We start from the raw sequence: 22,218 nt of genomic DNA on the forward strand, positions 1-22,218 counted from the left end.
GAATTCTATAACAATATATCTACAGAGGGACCAACACAGACCAGGAAATATAGCAGTGAGAATGGTGGAAATTAGACAAATGTAATTCTGAAAGAGCCTACCTGCTGGAAAGTCCCAGTTATTTATAGAAATGACCCACACCTGCAAATATGTTTGATCAGTCAGGATTTTGGTTAAATTTTAACCAGTCCCCAATAGTTATTCGGCTGATGTGTAGATATGATATCAGGAGTTCTGTCAAGGGGCACTCAGGCTTAGTTAGTTATGTTTGCGAAAACAAACAAACAAATAAACTAAATAAATAAAACAAACCAGCAAACAATAAATAAATAGATAGATAGATAGATAGATAGATAGATAGATAGATAGATAGATAGATAGATAGATAGATGAATTTTGGCGGGAAGAATACTACATTCAGCGGAGAAGGATAACCAATAGGAACCAATAGGAAGCCAATAAACAGTCTGAACAGTGATGTTTTTTCACTTAATATCATAATAAGCGCAAAAATGTATTCAACGTGTGTATTTATTCATGAACTACAAACACGGCAACGGCTGTATGTATTTACTGCATGTGTACATTCATTCATAGAGACACCACCAACATGAGACAGTCAAGCATGATATTACAGAAAAATGAAATACGCTGAGCAAAATTACACAATAAAACGTATTCTTGTCGACGTTTGTGAATACAATTTGTGTACTTTGTTTTGTGGAACTTTTGTTTATTTTGATATTGAAGTTTCAGTATGTGGTCTCCAGTCACCAATAACTATGGGCAAAATAAAATTGAAACATTATATAATGAGGACCATCACCCATTCCAATTTAATGGTACTTGTGAACTCCCGTGTGGGGATGGGGGAGAGGTGGGGGGAAAGGTGGCCTGAACAAAGGAATATAAGTTTATGTGTACCATTCCGAGAAATACTCTAAATAATGTAATTTTAAATCGATTGTGTGTCATGTCCATACAAATCCACAATCACACATACACAAGTTAAATAAAGTCACTACCACAAATACTTTTACGTTATGCCGTAACGATGTAATATTATTTTGACCCTTCACCATATGGATAAAAATGAACATGATGTTCATGGATATCGAATTAATACATATCAGTTTTAATAAGAGGAAACAAATACCAAATATACTTTCCCCACAAAATGGCAAGCAACATTATGACTCATTTATGCATATTAACTTTAATAATAACCAATAAATTGTTTGTCTATTTGAGAATCAACTCTGCACAATGCACTACATAGCTACGCAATTATTGAATTAAAATAATAGACTGGACTCTCTGTTAATCCATAACCTAAGGTCTGGCTTGGTACTTAGCCTCCTCAGGAGATGGGCCATGGCGTTTTCCTTGTTTGGGATCTTTGGCACTCATTTTCTGGTTACTCTTGCGACCGTGTCTGCGATCACGTCCTGATGTATCAGAGCGTTGTTTACGCAAATTCTCACTCTTGGTTAGTGTCTTTTTACCGGTGTCTCTTTTCCAGTAGCCTGAATGATAATATCCAGATATTAGCTTGAGACAATAAAAAGCTCGCTTGGAGTATCATTTCTACGAGGCCAATATAATATATGCTGGCCAGGGAGACATAGGCAGAAAGAGACAGAAGGAAAGCGGGAAATTCGACTTTCAGGTAATTCCATTACACACATATTTAAAAAGTTGTTGTTCAATGCCGATGGTAGCCTAAAGCCAGGCGCACACTAGAGCAATCAGCTGAGCAAAATTTCATTCGTGGTGTAATTTGTTCAGCCGATTCCTCTCGTTTGCTGCCAAATTTTCATGAGATTTTGGTCATTCGTGGCCGTGAGCCAAATATCTAGCGATAATTTGATAATTTTGGCCACGAGTGAATTTTTGCTCAGCTGATTGCTCTAGTGTGTGTGCGCTGATGAACGTGAGCAAAATGCTTACGACTTTCTCTAAAGAGCGCACATGTAGTGATGACGTACACTACAAAATGTGTGCGATCACTCGACTCCTTCTCAGTCTAAAATATAGATGAGTAACTTCTTCGTCAATAACGACTGTATTATCGTGATTTTGGAAGACAAACGTTTCGATTTTTGGCATAAATAGCTGTAGGCAATGCTTTCCTGAGAGGGAATAGTCTGGAAACTATCCCAAACGAGATAACTATCTCAAATTGTGACACAATAACAGCGTCTTGTTGACTATATTCCCTCTAAGGCACTAGCCATGAGTCAGTGGTATACCAACGAAGTTTGTAAAAGTGGGACGGGATATCTTTCGTATGAATTGAATTGAATTGAATGAATTGAATTGAATTGAATTGAATTGAATTGAATTGAATTGTATTGATTTATTCCCAAGATGCAAACGAAGACAAGCGATAAAAAATGACGCTATAATAAGCCTGTAATCAAGATAGTTTACAAAGTCAAAGTCAAAGAAAGTATCTACTGGAAGATCAATACCACAGAAATAAATTTTTGACAAAACTAGCTTTTAGAGAGACTACCCTGCTATGACTGTAACTACATCAACATTCTATCTTTCAGTGATGAGTCAATCCAAATAATAAGACCGAATGAAAACTAGCCAATGCCTCTATGTAACATTTATATAGTATTAAATACATACCACAGTACATCTCATCGGAATAATCTTCACAATCATTCCAACCATCGCAATACCAGCTGGAATAAATACACTGACCATTTCCACATTCAAACTGATCAGCAGGACACGAACCTGGTTAATGGAATATTCATTACACTTTTACGATATCAAATAGATTGATAAACCACGAAAATAAGTAAGCCAAATGTTCCTCATATGGTTTTCAATTCAGTTGACTATTACAATACAGTTTGTACAGTTAACTTACTATGACGATATAACCGAACATACCAAGTGAGTCAGTTGCCCTTGAAAATGAAGTTCACTGTAATAGTGATAAGATGAAAAGTCGATATACAAAGTTATAAGATGAAAGATCGATATTCATTTCGATGTAGACATTTCAATTGGATCTACTTTCTAAACCACAGGAGTTAGTACCCAGTAAATTCAATACCAGATCATTTAAGTACACATATGCTCTGAACAACGGTGTTCAATGTCAATGTTACACCAACTAATTGGGTTACAGTGTGTGATGTTATATAAGGTATATTGGTATGATGATGGAATCAACCTCTAATCAAGAAAGTTTAAACAATTGAATACCACCACACTGTGAGTATAATTACACTAATGTTTTTATGTTGTGTTGCAGCTGTTATAGCTTTTAATAAGTCTGTACCCCTACTATCCGAAAGCTACTTCTCCGCAGTAGTGTAACATAACTGGTGTCAATTTCCATGACAGATGCGACAGTACCTTATTATCTTTAACTAAGTCTGTCCGAATAAGACCAAGTGTCATCTTACTAAAGCCTACACGTGATATTTATATACGAATAAATAAATATATATTCATACTGGAACAGTCCACCTCATCTGAATTATCACCACAGTCATCCCAGCCATTACAATGCAAGCCGTAGTAAATGCAGTTACCAGTCATACATTAAAACTGGTCGGTAGTACAACCTATTCCAAATAATTTCGATTTTCTACATCAACATATTAGATGAAGAAACATAAGGTTTGAAAAACATCATCCATATACCTTTCAGTTCGTTGTTACAGAATAACTCATAAATCATGCTCATAGTTTTCCCAACTGTTCTCCGAAGTGGCATTTCTTTCTGATACATAGATGCACGCCATATATAATGAATTTATGGCACTGTACATGCATGATATTTAGCAAGGAATACACACTTACTACAACCGATCTCATCTGAATTATGATCAAATGAACAAATACATAAGGACTGAAGTACAACATCTTAGATTACCTAGCACGTTGGTACATCTTAACTCAAAACCGACACAAACATTTTCGCAAACTTTGGAACTTATTTGGGAAGCCAATTCAAACTCAGAACGTTTTTAAAGTGAATCTTCCTCCTGAGAGATGCATTGACACGATACATTGTATTACTAAAATACAACATCTACATACCACTTCTTTCTTTCTTACAGTATAACTCATATTTTCGCCATGATTTGGAGCTCATTTGGAACACCAACTGGGACGCAAACTGTTGTAAAGTGAAAAATTTGCTTCTTACAGATGCCGACACACGATATTTTTCATACAATTTATGCACTTTTATAGCAAGAATGAAGCTAAAACGTATGAATTGAAAGTGTTTTTGTTTTTGTCTTGGCATTAAATTTTAATGAAATTGATCTGTTTCACGTTCTCTTCAGGAATCGTGGCTCGTTTTAATTCTACTCAAAGGAAGAATCGTTTTTACATAGGATTTTCAGTTTCATCATTACTTTGTAAAACGCCGACTTATTTTCCAGTCTCAATAATGTTATTAATAGTTGATTTGTGAATTTTACGGGACTTTTGGTAATTTTATCTTTGTTATTTTTTGCATTTTTTATTAATTTGATTGTAGTTAGTCTTTCCCAATTTCCGTTTCTGTAAATGGGATGATCTTGTAGACATCTCAAATAATTAAATACAAAAAAATGCTATTTTGAAAGCAAGTCACTCTGACAGCAGTATGTTATTGCTCATTTTCGTTACAGTTTTGAGTTGATATCAACTGCATTAACAGGAAAAATATGCCACGGAAAAATACATAGGAAAATAACGTCAAACAGATAGACAGGCTAGGAAAAGCAAAACTTAGGAACGGAAAAATACAAAAAAAGGACAGACAAATGCTTACACAATCGTACTAAGATAGATTTGTAACCATGGCTACAAAAGTTACAAACTATATATGTCATCTAATTCTGCGGTAACTACAATTGTAAAACATGCCAAGTACTTGTGCAAATATGAGCATTTCTCTCACTCTATATAAGGACATACCACAATTCAATTCGTCAGAGTAATCGCCACAGTCATCCCTCTGATCACACAGCCATTTCGAAGGTACACAATTACCATTCCCACATATGAAGTCATCTGTAGTACACAAACCTGTTGAAATGAAAAACATGAGTGTGAGTTTTCACCACGGCATTATCTCCCGAATTCAGGTTCCAAATTACGTTTAATTGTGTACATACATTGACAATGACAAAATGCATGTGTCATATATCAGAGCAATACACCCTTTATATTTTTTAGCACAACTGAACTGAGGTTCAGTAGTGCTATAGGGATCGCGTCTGTCTGTCTGTCTGTCTGTCTGTCTGTCTGTCTAGGTCTCTCTCTCTCTCTCTCTCTCTCTCTTTCTCTCTCGCTCTCTCTCTCTCTCTCTCTCTCTCTCTCTCTCTGTAAGTGTGATCAGGTAAAGTAAGATTTTTTCATGACATGATGATTCCATCAGTAATATGCAAATTAGGGCTAAAATGTGTTTGAGCAGATTGGGCTGAAATTTAATGGGGATGTATTGACGAAGAAATATTAAGCATACAATGATTCCATGAGTGATATACAAATTTGGTGTAAGAATGTTCATTTTTGGTCAAAAACTTATATCTCAAAAAGTACTTGGTCAATGAGTCTGAAACTTGTTGAGATGTTTCAGCAGATTTTCTTCAAAACATTTTGACAAAATTGACCCTAGTAACCATGACCACGCACTTAGCAACAAACAAATGGCAGTATATTTTGGTCAAATAACAACATCATCTGGCAAGTGGCAAGTGAGTAAACATTCAAAAGAATGTATGCAAATACCCTAGCAACCATGATCACGCCCATAGCAACAGCCAAACGGTCGTGTATTTCACAAAGATAACAGGGTTTAATAGACAATTGAATAAACATTCAAAATGTGTATGTAAATATGCCTAGCAACAAGACCACGCCTATAGCAACAGCCAAATGATCACATATATTGCGAAGATAACGGGGATTAATAGACAATTGAATAAAAACATTTTTTTAAAGTATAAATTTGCCTAGCAACAAGACCACGAATATAGCAACAGCCATTACAAAGATAATATCAGGAATTCATACACAGGTGAACAAAAACATTCGAAAATGTATGCAAATATATCTCATGACGGATTCTTTGCATTAGCAGTTCAAGTGCTACTTTCCCGACTTGGTGAGCCAGCAAGTCGAGTGCCATAAAAATTGTTTGCATCTCTAAGGCTATTTGCAATGTCACTGATAATGGGTCAGTAAAACTGATAACAACTGATATGACATTAGGGGCTTCACACTTAGATATTGAGCTTAGCCTGATGTGTTATGTAATAGTGCTTTATCACATTTGTAAATATTGCCAACAGACATTATTCAGTGATAAGAAAGATAAGAAACCCCACTTCCTTAGCTAATGGCTTGATTCTGTAATGTAGCAACATGACCATGCCCGTAGCAACAGCCAAATGATCGCGTATATCGCAAAGATAGCAACATGGTGGGATAGGCAACTGGATTCAGCAAATGAACACCTATTGTTAGCATGGACTAGCATATGGATAAACATTTATAAAAACTGTACAGTTGTGCTACAACGCCATTGGTGGAATGTTTTTTTAATTTGGAATTTACAGAGATGATAAGAAAGCATATTAAGAAAATAATCATAATGAAAGCGATCGTTTACATCTGGTTATTGTAACTTATATATAGGAATAGTAAGCGACCATACTGTAATAAGAGTTTATCCAGATTTAATATCACTTTATAATTAGTATTAGATATAATTATAAAGTTATTCTGACATGCGACGGAAGAAGAGACAGCATAAACGTTAACTGTACATTGCATATCACGAGCAAACATTATGAGCTTTAAGTGTGTGATTTTTGAAAATAAAGTTATACCGCATATCTCATCAGAATTATCACCACAGTCATTTTCTCGGTCACACTCCAAGTGCAAAGGAATACAGTTACCATTATCGCATGAGAATTCGCTGCTACTACAGGAATCTGGTGAAATAGAAATCGGGTATCAGAGTGTCAATCAACGTGTAAATTAATCTAAAAAATCACAACAGTCGTGGTTTTAGAACAATAATCAGAAAACTTCTATTCAAAGGTTGTTCCCGTTTTGGGATCAATCTTTTATACATTATGGTATTTCAATGCTGATATTTACAGATGTATTAAACTTAAGAAATGTGAAGCATAAATGCTACATTGTACGTAAAATAGCATTTTTTTTCAAACCGTTCCACAATATTTATCCAATCAACCCAAATAACTAGCACTTGACTGTTAGGTAATCGTATGTGTGTATCAATTAATTCTACGGCAACAACAATTGTAAAACTCGCCAAGTACTTGTGCAAATATGAGCATTTTTCACTTTATTTAATTTGAAAATAAAGACATACCACAATCCGATTCGTCAGAGTTATCGCGACAGTCATCCGTCTGATCACACACCCAATTCAAAGGTACACAATTACTATTCAAGCATGTGAAGTCATTTATAGTACACAAACCTGTTGAAATGAAAAACATGAGTGTGAGTTTTCACCACGGCATTATCTCCCGAATTCAGGTTACAAATTACGTTTAATTGTGTACATACATTGACAATGACAAAATGCACGTGTCGTATATCAGACCAATACTCCCTTTATATTTTATATAATTTGGAACTTACAGAGATGATAAGAAAGGATATATGAAAATCATGATGGAAGCGATTAGTTTACATCTGGTTATTGTAACATATATATATATATAGGAATAGTAAGCGACCATACTGTAATAAGAGTTTATCCAGATTTAATATCACTTTATAATTAGTATTATAATTATAAAGTTATTCTGACATGCGACGGAAGAAGAGACAGCATAAAGGTTAACTGTACATTGCATATCACGAGCAAACATTATGAGCTTTAAGTGTGTGATTTTTGAAAATAAAGTTATACCGCATATCTCATCAGAATTATCACCACAGTCATTTTCTCGGTCACACTCCCAGGTCAAAGGAATACAGTTACCATTATCACATGAGAATTGGCTGCTACTACAGGAACCTGGTGAAATAGAAATCGGGCATCAGAGTTGTTGTTGCTTCATATATGTCATAATGAAAATCATTTTCAATCAACGTGTAAATTAATCTAAAAAATCACAACAGTCGTGGTTTTAGAATACTAATCAGAAAACTTCTATTTCAAAATTGTTCCCCTTTTCGGGTCAATCTTTTGTACATTATATTATGATATTTTAATGCTGATATTTAGCGACGTAATTGAAGAAATGTGAAGCATAAATGCTACATTATATGACGAATAGCAAACATTTCAAACCGTTCCACAATATTTATACAGAAACTGAAATAACTAACACTTGACTGTTAGGTCATCGTATGTGTGTATCAACTAAGACATTTACTTCATTCTATACCGTTCAACCAGGAAACAATAGTTACAAATAGTTACCAATGTCGTGGTAAGTTCCAATTAAGATCTCGGTACGTCATCCAAAACCTGATGATATGGAAATCGTACAACAGTAATTTTCTATTGCAATATATGTCTAGATGACGTTCAGGTGTGTATTGGTAAACGTCTCCAAGTATGTTATTTAACCCATCAACATTAAGTATAATTGCTAAAAACACACACCACATCACATATTAAGATATAACTATTTTCATTCAAGCATTGTGCGATACTTGAAAATCAAGACATACCACAAAAGAGTTCGTCTGAATTATCACCACAGTCATTCATCTGATCACACTCCCAGTACGAAGGAATACAATAACCGCCAGACCCACACGAGAATTGATCGTCACCACAGAAATCTGTTGGAAATGAAATCATGAAGCTATTGGGCTTTTGTTAGTGAGTTAGTGTTTGTTTCTTTGTATTTTATAGCTCGCATGTCTTGCTGAAAATATAATACATGGAACCAATGCCGTGGTAAGTTTCAATTAAGATCTCGGTACGTCATCCAAAACCTGGTGATATGGAAATCGTACAACAGTAGTTTTCTATATCGTTATAGGCTTAAATAACTGAATAACTAGCACAAAGTTATGAATAAAGATCTCAGCATTGTCTATGGAATCAGAAAAAAAACATACCACAATGACTCTCATCAGAGTTATCACCACAGTCATTTATGAGATCACACTCCCAGTAGTAGGGAATACAACTACCATCGGTACATGTGAAGTCACTGCTAGAACAGGAACCTGTTGAAATTGAAGTGCGTGTATCTGAGCTGTCATTGTACTATCTAATTCATCTGAATTATCACCACAGTCATCTATCTGATTACACTGCCAGTCCCAAGGAATACAACCCCCATTCAAACATGGGAAATTACCGAGGTCACATAAATCTGTTGAAATGGAATTCTGATAAAGCAACATTTCTAGCACTTATTTTAGTGACAATAAATAATAACTAATATAACACAATTTGAGGCTTCTTTCTTCAGATGACATTACTAAATCAGTTGTGTATTTAGAAACAAAAATCTATATTATACTCGCGCACTTTGGATCGATCTGTTAAATATAATATTTCATTTAGATCTATCATACAGTCATTAGCAGGTGTGACCGGAGAAGGACAATGTCATCAAGATAACGTTATTTATGCTATGTATATCAGATAACAAACTTTATTTAATATGCTTTAATAGTAGAAATGTTTTGGAAACAATCAACCAAAATAACTTATACCTGAGGACACAGTTATTACATGTTGCGATCAAATCCGACATTTCATTACATCTACTTTCTTGACGTCCTTTTATAGCTTTATTTAATAATTTTTCAATTGCAAGTCGTCATAAACTATGACAATTACAAGCCAACATGAGTTTATATGAATTGAACTGCAATAAAGGGGAAAATGGGAAACGGTACAAATACAGTCGAATTAATAATATTATCAAACAAATAGACAAATTCACATTCAGAAAAAGGAAGAACCAGGAAAAGAAAAGACAAAAGAATGGCTGGCTGACAAATGCTTACACACCTGTATCAAGACAATTTTAATACTACTACGGTGTAGTAGATTTTCTTATGAATAACATAACAAAAGTTACCTAATTGGTCATTTAACCCTGCATCAACAACACACGTCAAACACACCAAGGAACGTATAAAATATTTCTCTTTTAACTCACAGAATGAAGTTTTAAAATAATAACATACCACAAATATATTAATCAGAATTCTCTACACAATTGCCATGTTCTCAACACAACTTTAAAACACAAAGCATTGGCTTCTCGTGTAACCAAGGGCATGAGGCAACAATTCTGGTGTCTATAACAATATTGAATAACGTGAATATAGCAACATCAACAAGTTCCGTCAAGTTCTTGTTTATCATTATTTCAGTATCTTGAATTGCTAATTAATATCTAATTATAATACACAGAGAAACACATATATTTAACTCGATCGAATCGCGCTGGAATACAAATAGCATACGGGACGCTGCTGTGGAGTGTACCAATTGAATAGCGCCTCCAGCGGTCGTAGAATTTACTTCTCTGTCTTGTCGCGCGATCGCGAGATCGAATGATTCGAATCTTGGAATTTGAAAATTCAACCTCCACGAGCTCAGCATTTGCTCAATTTGCTCAATTTGCTCATTTGCTAAAAAAGAAGGGGTAGGACACTTTGGTGTTCATTTTCGTCGTAAGCTTGAAACCATATCGCCCTCGTTCACGGACGCTTTCTGTTTCGGGCAAATTTACAAGTATTTGTTTACTCAGTCAAATGATGTTGTTACGTTTTCTCTTTCATTCAAAGGTATAGTTTGAAGAGACACAGATATGACGAGTAATGTTTAATGATTATTTTTACGTAATTTTATGAAAATAATATAGACCGGAATCGACTGTGTGTTCGAGCCTACCGCAACTCTACGGCACTAAATATTGATTAAACCAATATTATCAATTGTGTTTTTGTTTATATCCCTCGCAAAAGACGCACCGTTTCGGAGCTTCAGTTCATATAATATGCTGTTTTGGCAATCTGTTTTACTGTCCCGCAAACGCCACAATGTACTGCAACATGCGAAATATATATCTCACCACAAGAGGGCAGCAGGTGGTATCAAGCTTCGAGAGAAAATTCATGGGTCACATGTTCGATTTGAAGCGTCCTGATTGGTTTATTGGATGCCGTGTCCTACCCCTCTGTATTACAAGTTTAAACAAGGAATACATTTGAGCTCGTGCACGCCAAGCAGCGGAGCGTGTCAGCTGTCGCGAGCACACTAAGCGTTCGATTTTGCACCATGTCTATCCGTATACTTTCTTTTTTCTTTATTCTTGTTTGGAGTCTTCCATGTTTATATAAACTTTTTTCTGCGATTATTATAAAAAAATGTTTCATTATTTAAAAGACCAGAAAGTGTACAAGTACATACATATAATATTTTTAATCATTCCATTTCTGGTCTTACACCCAAAATAACAAATATGTGTAGACGTGTATAATGACTTTACTAAAATATACTATAAATAAAGAAGTGTGTAAATGTGACTCATAGCTAACTTGGGCCTTTATTACCTGTATGACATCATTATCATTTTCGAGTTTCACCAGAATTGTTGCCTCATGCCCCTGGTCTAACCCCCACCCCAATACATGAAAAATTTCAATCATGAGAAAAATATTATGTTTCATGAACAAGCGTATTCGCCGCCACCATGACTGTAGTTGACGGCGACTGCCAAGACAATTTCTTATTCTTGCCAGAGATGGGGCAGTTCCTCATGATATTATATGTTGTGAATTTTATTTATTTATTTATTTATTTTTATGTCGGACTTGTAAATTTGGGTCGTCGGGTAGTGAAAAGCAGAAAAAATAGGGCCTCCCTAACATATATATGTCTTAATGATTTCTGGGACTAGTATGCGAAGTGGATACACTCAGTGGATTACTCTATCAAGCAAAGAAGCATTTGCAAGCAATCGGATAACCGAATGACAGACAAAGGACTACACACCCATACCAAACAGGTTTTGTAATGATGGTTTAGGGAATATCGTTATAGGTTTGAATAATTGAACAACTAGCACAAAGTTATGAATAAAGATCTCAGCATTGTCTATGGAATCAGAAAATAAAAACATACCACAATGACTCTCATCAGAGTTATCACCACAGTCATTTATGAGATCACACTCCCAGTAGTAGGGAATACAACTACCATTGGAACATATGAAGTCACTGCTAGAACAGGAACCTGTTGAAATTGAAGTGCGTGCATCTGAGCTGCCATTGTATTATATACTTGTTGATGGAAACCCCTGCACTAAATGCATATCCATATAAGACTACTAGATCATAACTACGAAAATATTTAGTGGAAATGTTACAAATGAAATTATGATAAATTTATATACTTCATTTGTATTTTAGGCCGATGGCCTTGGATGTACAGAATAAAAGACCATACCATACTAGATCATACGAATGCAATGACCATTGGAACATGAAAAGTAGCTGCCACTATACGAAAATGTTGCACTTGAAATCATTCGTAGTAACTGTGTAGTTTTGTAACATATAAGTGTTAATTAAATTATCTCTAATATACGACCATAATACTTTAAAGTTTTACTCTACATTGCTATTCATAGAATAATGTACATTCATGTATTAGATCTGTATTCCCAGGAAAATCCTAAAATTTAATCGCTAATTTTAACAAAACGACTGTCGCGGTTTTAGAACAATAATAAGTTGTTCCCCTTTTCGGATCAATCTTTTGTACATTATGTTATGATATTTTAATGCTGATATTTAGCGACGTAATTGAAGAAATGTGAAGCATAAATGCTACATTATATGACGAATAGCAAACATTTCAAACCGTTCCACAATATTTATACAGAAACCGAAATAACTAACACTTGACTGTTAGGTCATCGTATATGTGTATCAACGAAGACATTTACTTCATTCTATACCGTTCAACCAGGAAACAATAGTTACAAATCGTTATTATTTAAGAAAAAAAAGAACGATGTATTTTTATATAACTGTTTGCAATACTATATGATATTGGAAAATAAATACATACCACAATTCATCTCGTCAGAATCATCAAAGCAGTCTAGAATTTCGTCACATTCCCACTCCAGAGGAATACACTCACCACTCCAACATACAAATTCACTGCCAGTACAGAAATCTGTTGGAATTTAAATCATGCAGCTGTTTATGTTTTTGTTTTGTTACATGAATACATGCTTCATACTCAAAATAATAACCTATATACAAATCCACAACGTGACAGTTTACTCTAGATTCTATTTCAAAGAATTTTCATATTACCATATTGGATCTGTGTTCGGAAGAAGACCCTTGTTATTTGAATGTATGTTCTCATTTTTTGGAAGATCATCTTAATTTTGTTAGTTAGTTAGTGTGTGTTTCGTTGTATTTCATAGCTTAAGCGTCTTGCCGGAAATGATACATAGAACCAATGCCGTGGTAAGTTCCAATTAAGATCTCGGTACGTCATCCAAAACCTGATGATATGGAAATCTTACAACAATACTTTTCTATTGCAATATATGTCTGGATGACGTTCAGGTGTGTATTGGTAAACGTCTTCAAGTATGTTATTTAACCCATCAACATTAAGTATAATTGCTAAAAACACACACCACATCACATATTAAGATATAACTATTTTCTTTCAAGCACTGTACGATACTTGAAAATCGAGACATACCACAAAAGAGTTCGTCTGAATTATCACCACAGTCATTCATCTGATCACACTCCCAATACGAAGGAATACAATAACCAGACCCACATGAGAATTCATTGTCACTACAGTAATCTGTTGGAAATGAAATCATGAAGCTATTGGGTTTTTGTTAGTGAGTTAGTGTTTGTTTCTTTGTATTTTATAGCTCGCATGTCTTGCTGAAAATATAATACATGGAACCAATGCCGTGGTAAGTTTCAATTAAAATCGCGGTACCGTCATCAAAAACCTGATGAAATGGAATTCGTACAACAGTATTTATTCATCATTTAGATGTGTATTCCTAGGAAAATCCTAAAATTTTATCGCTCAGTGATGATTAATGCATTTTCTCTTTTTTTTATCGGATGAATGTTAACCATGCCTGGATATCTCAATGGATACATTAAATTACATTACATTACATTACATCATATTACATTACACTACACTACATCACATTGCAATTGTATTACATTACATTACATTACATCATATTACATCACATTACATTACATTACATTACATTAAATGAGTTCATCCTGACAGATGTGACTAATGAAAGAGATATAGATATTCATAAATGATATTCATATAAAACAGCAAACATCCTTTGTAAAATATCATGAAAGCAATAGCCCTAATAAAAAAAACTTGAATGAAAGTAATGCAATTGTATTTTTTTCACAAATATTCCTTGATAATATTCTAAATAATATATATATATCCGTACTTTAATAATTGTCTCTAGACTATATTAAACATAGAATTAACATATTTGATGTGTTCGGCGGAAAACCTTCAAACTTGTTTCTTAAATGCGCTTTCACTTTCTCGATATTCCAACAAAGATATTATAATATTTCAATACCTACATTAAAGCAGATTTCCTGAAGTCATTGATAAATGCGACTAATGAAAGACAAAGCATAAACGTTAACTGTACCATACATATCAGATAGCACACATTTATAAGATGTACAAAATACCATGACATAAATCGACCTACTAACTAATACTTGACCCTAGATCTGGAGTCCAATATTTTATAAAGTATGTTTTCTTGACACCCTTCATCTGTATTAGGTGCATATTATATATCTTTACTAGCTTTGCAGTTCTCCGGATCCGTCATCATTAGCTGAACCATAGGTTTTTTAGTTGACCAATCTGTGCTACAAGAGCCCTCGACTACACATTGTTTGTTAAAGTAGCCATTCAAGATGATTAAGTTAGCAACACCCCCAAAAAGTTGTTATCAATACCTGTCCATGTCTAGATTTACATAATATTTAAATTTACATTACATGGCAATTACATGTGAAACTACCACACCTAATACTTTTGGTACATGTCGGGATTTCGCAGCAATTATATAATATTTGCTTGACGAGTTCCTCAAACTGTCTGATGTAGATAATCACTCCCCACTGCGACCAATCAACTAATGGGCATCAAATCATATTACCCACTCGATATGAGATCACTGACAAGCTGACTGTGTGCGTGCGCTATCGTAGACACAGATCAACTATGTTAACGGACAAACTCAACTATGGAAATAGCAGACCAATGAGAAAAACATATACCGTATCAGAATCTAATCTAGTCTAATCTAATCTAATCTAATCTAATCTAATCTAATATAATATAATCAATCTAATCTAATTTAATCTAATGTGATCTAATATAATGTAATCTAATATAATCTAATCTAATCTAAGCTAATCTACATTTCTTCTATAGTGAATTCCATTAATAATCCCTTTGCGCTTTACAATACATATCAGTCAAAAGATGGGCTTCAAATGGCTGTAATAACATTACTGACCGAAGGAAGGGCGGCAGAGCATTCCACAAGCGACGAACGCGAATCGAGAAAGCTCTTTCATCATAGAAAATTTAAAGACATAGAAAATACACAGATAAATGCCGCCTTATCATTTCATATGGAAACTCACCGCAATTTTTCTCATCGCTCTCGTCTGCACAATCTACGTGTCCATCACATCTTCTATATAGTTCAATGTTTTCGAACGTAAAATGTACCAATCCGTAGCTGTCATAAACTCTCATTGGGCAGCCAAAGAAATCTCCCATCGGTGAAATCAAATCAGTATCTTGTCGTTTCGTTCCTTTTTTGTTGTGTGGATTTTGGAAAGAATCTCTCTATATAATAAATTATAACAGAAATCTGATAAGTTAGACTGGATATCCATATTTTAGCACCAAGCTCTCAGTAATTTGTAGCATTTTAGTTACGTTATTCACGTAATTGTTATTTTTATCCTTGTAGACTCATCAGTAATTTTTATCTTTTTTGTCACGTTATGTAATTGTTATTGTCACTTCACTTTGTAAACTTTGTCAAATGTGTTATTTTAGTCACCTGACTTGTAGTTGTCATTTTATCCATGCAATTTTAAACAACGGGAAAAGCACTGAGACGTATTGATAGTAGTACCATTTTAAAGAAATTGGTACATAAATGATTATGATGACCAGTTATACAGTCTACTTTATAGCCCCTCGAATTTAAATCTAGGTTCTCGTTTTAGTTGAGTACTCCGCCACGAAAATATCTTCCAATGTTTAATCGATGAATTGATAAGTACTACGTCATTTCTCAATTGTAGAGCAAATGATAGTCATGACACGAGTCAGGCGATGCAAAGCGAGCTGGCACTGAATTTATCGGACCGGGGATGGAACACGTCCGATATATGCTTGCCAACGCATACATATATTTATGAATTCAACTTCATATTAAGTGACTCGAGTGACCAATTATTAAGGCTAGCAGTGAATCGGGAAAAAAGGTGTGGCCCGATTAAACTAGATTCGTATATTTATCTTTTTGGTAACTTTAACATAGGTTTAGTGAATAATAGAAATTGCTACTCTAAACGTCTTACCGACCGACAGCAGATCACCAGCTTAGACAACTAATTAATGATCCCACAAGGACAACTGAACACTCACAGACAGTTATTGATCATATCTTTACATCAGTGTCTTGTGATGAGGTATCGGCTGCTGGTGTTATGTCGATTGACATTAGTGATCATGACCTTATCTATTGCGTCCACACAGGTCATGTACCTAAACCACCTCCTAAAATTATCCACACAAGAGAGTGGGAAATGGTTGATAATGAGGCTTTTAAACAAGAAGTCAGATACTTTCCATGGTGTGTATAAGAAGCTTTTGACCACATAGATGACTCCTGGGAATGTTTTCAGAACATACTAAGTAGTATTTGTGATAAGCATGCCCCAAAAATAACTAGAAGAGTCAGTCGTAATGCTATACCTTGGGTCACTGATGAAATCAGAACACTGATTTATCAGCGGCACTACTTCCGCAAAAGGGCAGGTAGAGTAAAATCGTTACTGCGCAGGGAGAAATATAAATACTATAGAAATCAGGTGAATATATCTACAAGAGATTCCAAAACAGATTACTATGATGGATTGATTCTAGAAAACCTCCATAAACCCGACAAGCTATGGCATACACTTAAACAGATTATTCCACAAAGTCAGCGTAAAGATATACACGAACTGAACATTGATAACAAGATCATAAATGAACCTAAATCCATAGTATCTGTATTCAATTTAGTACCATTGGTGTAAAACTACGTAAAAAAAACTACGCGGACCAAGAACGATTCTGGTGTGCGTGGTGTACGAGTTTGCGTGGTGTGGAAAAACTTTAATTTCTCCTAAACGATCTTAGCAAGGAGTCGTATCCACTAACACAACTGAGGTGGAGAAACCCGAAACGCAACACTTGGATTGCTAATTTATCAGGGTTGTTATGGTTTAGTCCCAACCTTACGTCAATCATGGGAATCATTGATTTTACACCTGTGGAAATTGTAGTGACACTTACGGTAGTTAATGTCTACCTAGTTACAGAAACATCCCACACGTCTGGCGAAAGTACGGATTATTAAGCCATTATATCTTGTCTACTTACAATGTAATTATGGTGAACGATTATTTCAAATACTTTAAATGTAAATCGAAATCTTCGTACTTCATACCTTTTTCAAAGCATGGACATGAACTTGTATATGACTGCACTGAGTAAATTGAGAAGCTTGGCATCGTTGATGGACGAGGAAGTGTCCTTCAACTACAAAAGTGATGTAGTTGACCAGTGGCTAGTGAAAAAATAAAATTCATTCACTCGCTGGTATTTTCAATTGCGTTATACGGCTGTGAGTAATGGGCCCCAACGCAGGATGACTATAGCAAAATGAACGCCTTCGAGCTGTGGTGTTACAGACGGATGTGCTCCTAAAATCTCTTACAAGGAACACAAAACAAGATAACCACGATTCCGAAAATCCTCAACATAATCAACAAAAGAAAGCTGGCGTATTTCAGGTACATCTTGCGCAGGGATAATTACAACCTGCAAATTAAAGGCGATTATGAACGGTGCAATTGCGGGAAAGAGACGGCAAGGACAATGAAAATTGCGATGGATAGACGGTGTGAGAAAAATGATCGGCTCAAGCAATCGAAACGGCAACGAACCGGGAAGAGTGGCGAAAGCAATTCATGGTGGCGATGAAGTGAGTTTTCAGAGCGTATGTGAATAGCGAAAGGAAAAAGTGACGAAAAGGAAAACTGAAGTATGAACATGCGCCCAAATCTCACAAATGCTACATGCAAGTGACAAAAGGAAATAAAATATTTTTTTAAATCATGCGTACTCGATTGTTTCGGGATCAGCATTGACTTCTCTGTGAATATTTGGGAATCTGACCATGAAGTTATAAACACATGAAAATTGGTGGAAAGACAATATAGTTTGACGTTTGCATCATGTTTGGATTGGAATAAATAATATTCTACAAACCATGGTATAACGTTTAGGAATGATGTCCCTACCATGGAATTCCCTTCTATTTCTATCTTTGTGTACATACAATCTAATTTAGCTAATATGAAGTAAAATTAATAAGGTAGTATATGAGTGACAGCTACACAGAAAAGGTTACATTTGTATAGTATGATTAAGCACGGAATTTACTGTTGATGTACGAAAAACGTGGCGGTTCCCGAACACAGGCAGAGAGACGGTAGTATCTCCTCCTCTCTACAGTCAACCACGAGCGACAAATCGGCATTATCGGCAAACCTATCAGAGCTAGCCAGAAAATCACACGACGGGTGGCTTGTAACATACGAATACTATATAATACAAAAATCCAATCATTATGCTTTCAAATGATCACATAATGGAAATGATGCATTCTCCGACAGATGTCGAATAACCAAAACAATAAATTACTGGGCAGACTAGATAGCTTTTCTACAGAAATGCGAAACTCTGTTAACATATTTAGGAAAGTATATATACACCACTCGAAAGTAAAATGTTCGAAAAGTCAAGTTAACTATCCCAAAATGTTCCAAATCATCAATAAGCTTTTGGTTCTCGTGGTCTTGGTTGTCATGATTATTCGTCTTTACGAACAGGTAAACTTAACTCTCTTGACGACATTATGTCAAAGTGTATATATTATTTTGTGTATAGCCTGTCTACTTCCTGCACTGCTGAAAATAGCAAATGACATGCATATCAAATGTGGCATGAACAAATCTGAATAGTCTCCCTAAAGGGACACGCAAACCAAATACCAAAGCCGGTTTAGGAGAAAAGGATGAAAATAGGAAAAGTTGACGGTAGACGAACAATGCAATGGACGACGGACGACGGACTACGACGGAAAATCAACCTAAACATTTAGCTCCAGAAACCAAATAAAAAACCATGGACTCAATCAGTGGACAACTACATACTACTTGCTAGTCATGATTTAACGTTTAGTTTTTAGAATACAATAGAACTAACCAAATCAAAGATCGTGATGTTATACATGAGGTGTATAATGTTGCGGCAAAGCTGCAAAATCTGTTGCAAACATACAATGGAACGACCTCTCCTGGCTGTAAAGTACTAGTAATATATTACTTTTAGACAAAAACTGAAATGCTTACTTGATCAGGTTTAACCCTCCCTTGTTTAAGTTTGTCTTTTTGAGATTTTATATCTTTCTTGAGGTCAGCTTTTCGATTCGGAGTCGTCTTTCTATGAGAAGTGACTGTCTTCTTTTGAGTGTCCAGTATCAAGAAAATGACATAATAGTTGTCAAAAATTTTCCCATAACGTTGTCCTTTTATAGTTCTCCTTTATCGAACAGAGATTTGATAAGTTGATCATAAACTTTGCACAGAAATGGTCTGTACGGCAATTTCATTTGTATATGAAAGTTTGGCCAAAAATGACCAAATTCAAGTATTCGATTACTGTTACAAAAAAAAACTTGGTGAATAAACTTACTTGATCAGTTGTAGCTCTCTCTTTGCCAAGTTCCTCCTTTTCTGATTTTTCATTTGTCTTGATGCCAGGTCGTGGATTCAGCGTCTTTTGAGTGTCCTGTAATATGGAAAAAGATAACTAATTTAAAAAATTCCCTTTGTGCTTGCTACCCTCCCCATCCAATATTCTTGCAAACTTTGTGTATATTTGTTTTGAACATCTGATCGAGCTATGCTTATTGACATGATAAGTGATGCTTATATAAAAAAAATACCATTTGTTCATATCTAGATAAAAGTTAAATAAAACTGAAGTAAAATATCGCATAATCTTGAAGATTACTGTTTGTCCGGGTTGTTCGAAAATCATAAATATTGTCGTTTTTCTACCTTTGTGTTATGGAGATGATAGCTTCTTTAAAACAAATTCTAGTTTGTAAGTGTTCCACGTTTAGGGCACATTCAATATCTTTCAAATGTAATTTTGCTAAAACCTTTCGCCTATAAAATTAAAATCAAATTAATGTCTAATGCAGCATGGCTTGCCTTGTTATCAGAACTGTTTTTTTTTTAAATTTGAAGATTCACTCACCATGAAATTTGATTCGTATTCATTATCAATTCTCATATCTAAGTTTAAAAAATGTATTTATGAGTTGTGCTGTCCGAGGAAGAAGTTACAGTATCTCACCTTTAATTCAGATACCTTCGTCTTATCCAGGATTTTTTCTTTCTTGACGTTCTTCAACTCAGGTTTTGTGTGCAGTTCAGCAGCTACATATTCGTTCTTTTTCACAGGTTTGATTTTGTTGGCCTCTACGATCGAGTAAACCAACAAAATACACACCGCAATAACTAACAAATGGCGCATTTTCGTTCGTTGCCAAACTGGCGTCTCGGACCATTCGACAATATAATCGTCAGCCCAACTACTACTGAACCCTATTACAAGGCATTTATATAGTCTTTTTGCTTCTTTTTTTGCAATTGCATTTTTGTATGGAAATAAAATGAATCGAAAAACAAACAATGTTAATTGGTAATAATTTTACAATGTTTACTTCCGTTGGTAAATACAGTATTTTTTCAATTAATCTTTTCAAATGTACAATCGCTAATTTTACAATGTTTACTTCTGTTGGAAAATACAATATTTTTTTCAATAGTTTTTGGCACACAGTCACTGTGGCTGTTTAAATAAGTCATTTTTTTCTGTTCAAAATTTTCAAAATTTCTGTTTCAAAATAAATGTCACGTCATGTTTGTGAGTTTACACGTCAGAGTATCAATCATTCACTTATTCCAAGACGAAATGGTCAATCAATGTGCCGTGTTACTCTGAAAGCTTACGTTGCAAAAAATGTTGATTCGAATCTTCAGAATTATGAATTTGCTCCGTAGAACTATTACTATAATAGTAGAATATCATCGGATATGTAGAACTTTGAGTCTAAATCATTCTCTATTTATGTAAATCAAAAATCAATCAATAAATCAATCAGTCAATCAGTGTCAGTCAGTTAGTCAATCAATCAATTTATAAGTGCTAGTTCCACTACGATATAGACTTCAGAGGCACCGTGCAGTTAGAATGCTGTGGAGAATTCTTTTTTAATGCGTTCGCAGTTGATTTTTGTTGTATTTGTAATGGGCAGTATATTCCATAGACGAGGTGCAGTACGTGAGAACGCACGTTTACCATATGGTACTTAGTTGTACTTGGGTTTGTGCAAAGGCAGATGGGCGTGGTGTCCTGGGAGGTAGCTTCATGTGAATTAGGTCAGATATGCAGGTTGGTGATAGTTCATTCAGGTTTGTAGCTAAAATTCAAAATGTTGTGTTCTGCCTCGTTACATTTACATGTGCTTGAATTGAAGACTTTTCCCGCCATTAGGTGCATTGTACATTTACTTCTAAAGAATCTCAGATCACTATAGCACATCTGATATGATAAATATAGTATAGTTACTGTATTTACTAGGGGTACAGGTGCCAAATGTATTTGCGTTGCTTCCACAACGTTTGGGTTGACCAGTGTTGAACAATGACCCGCCAAAACATACAACTTTATACAATTGTGGACTGTATATCAAAAGCTGTGACAATTGCATCATTCAAATGTAATGACCT

General features: G+C 34.9%; 1 protein-coding gene across 2 annotated transcripts; it reads right to left on the bottom strand.

The window, feature by feature from the left end:
- Positions 1-1,048: 1,048 nt before the first annotated feature.
- On the bottom strand, positions 1,049-21,007 carry LOC144437237 (uncharacterized). Of its 2 annotated transcripts, XM_078126139.1 has the most exons (14): positions 20,780-21,007; positions 20,111-20,206; positions 15,709-15,916; positions 13,730-13,840; positions 13,073-13,183; positions 12,122-12,232; positions 9,091-9,201; positions 8,695-8,808; positions 7,925-8,032; positions 7,376-7,486; positions 6,861-6,968; positions 4,942-5,052; positions 2,641-2,751; positions 1,049-1,526 (listed from the first exon to the last, which is right to left on the bottom strand). In XM_078126139.1, the coding sequence occupies exons 1-14, from the start codon at positions 20,957-20,959 to the stop codon at positions 1,333-1,335; spliced, it is 1,785 nt and encodes a 594-aa protein (XP_077982265.1). In that variant the 5' UTR covers positions 20,960-21,007; the 3' UTR covers positions 1,049-1,332. The 2 variants fall into 2 exon arrangements, with proteins under 2 accessions (XP_077982265.1, XP_077982266.1); XM_078126140.1 differs by lacking the exon at positions 13,730-13,840.
- Positions 21,008-22,218: the final 1,211 nt, after the last annotated feature.

The sequence above is a fragment of the Glandiceps talaboti genome, chromosome 7, assembly GCF_964340395.1.
Source record: "Glandiceps talaboti chromosome 7, keGlaTala1.1, whole genome shotgun sequence".
Taxonomy (NCBI): domain Eukaryota; kingdom Metazoa; phylum Hemichordata; class Enteropneusta; family Spengelidae; genus Glandiceps; species Glandiceps talaboti.

Excerpts from the sequence above, each read along its gene's own strand:
- LOC144437237 (XM_078126139.1), bottom strand. The coding sequence starts at position 20,959 with ATGCGCCATTTGTTAGTTATTGCGGTGTGTATTTTGTTGGTTTACTCG. Across the intron at positions 13,184-13,729 it reads TTCAGACGAACTCTTTTGTG|ATTTCTGTACTGGCAGTGAA; the intron begins GTATGTCTCGAT and ends AAATTCCAACAG. Across the intron at positions 6,969-7,375 it reads CTCTGACGAATCGGATTGTG|ATTCCTGTAGTAGCAGCGAA; the intron begins GTATGTCTTTAT and ends CTATTTCACCAG.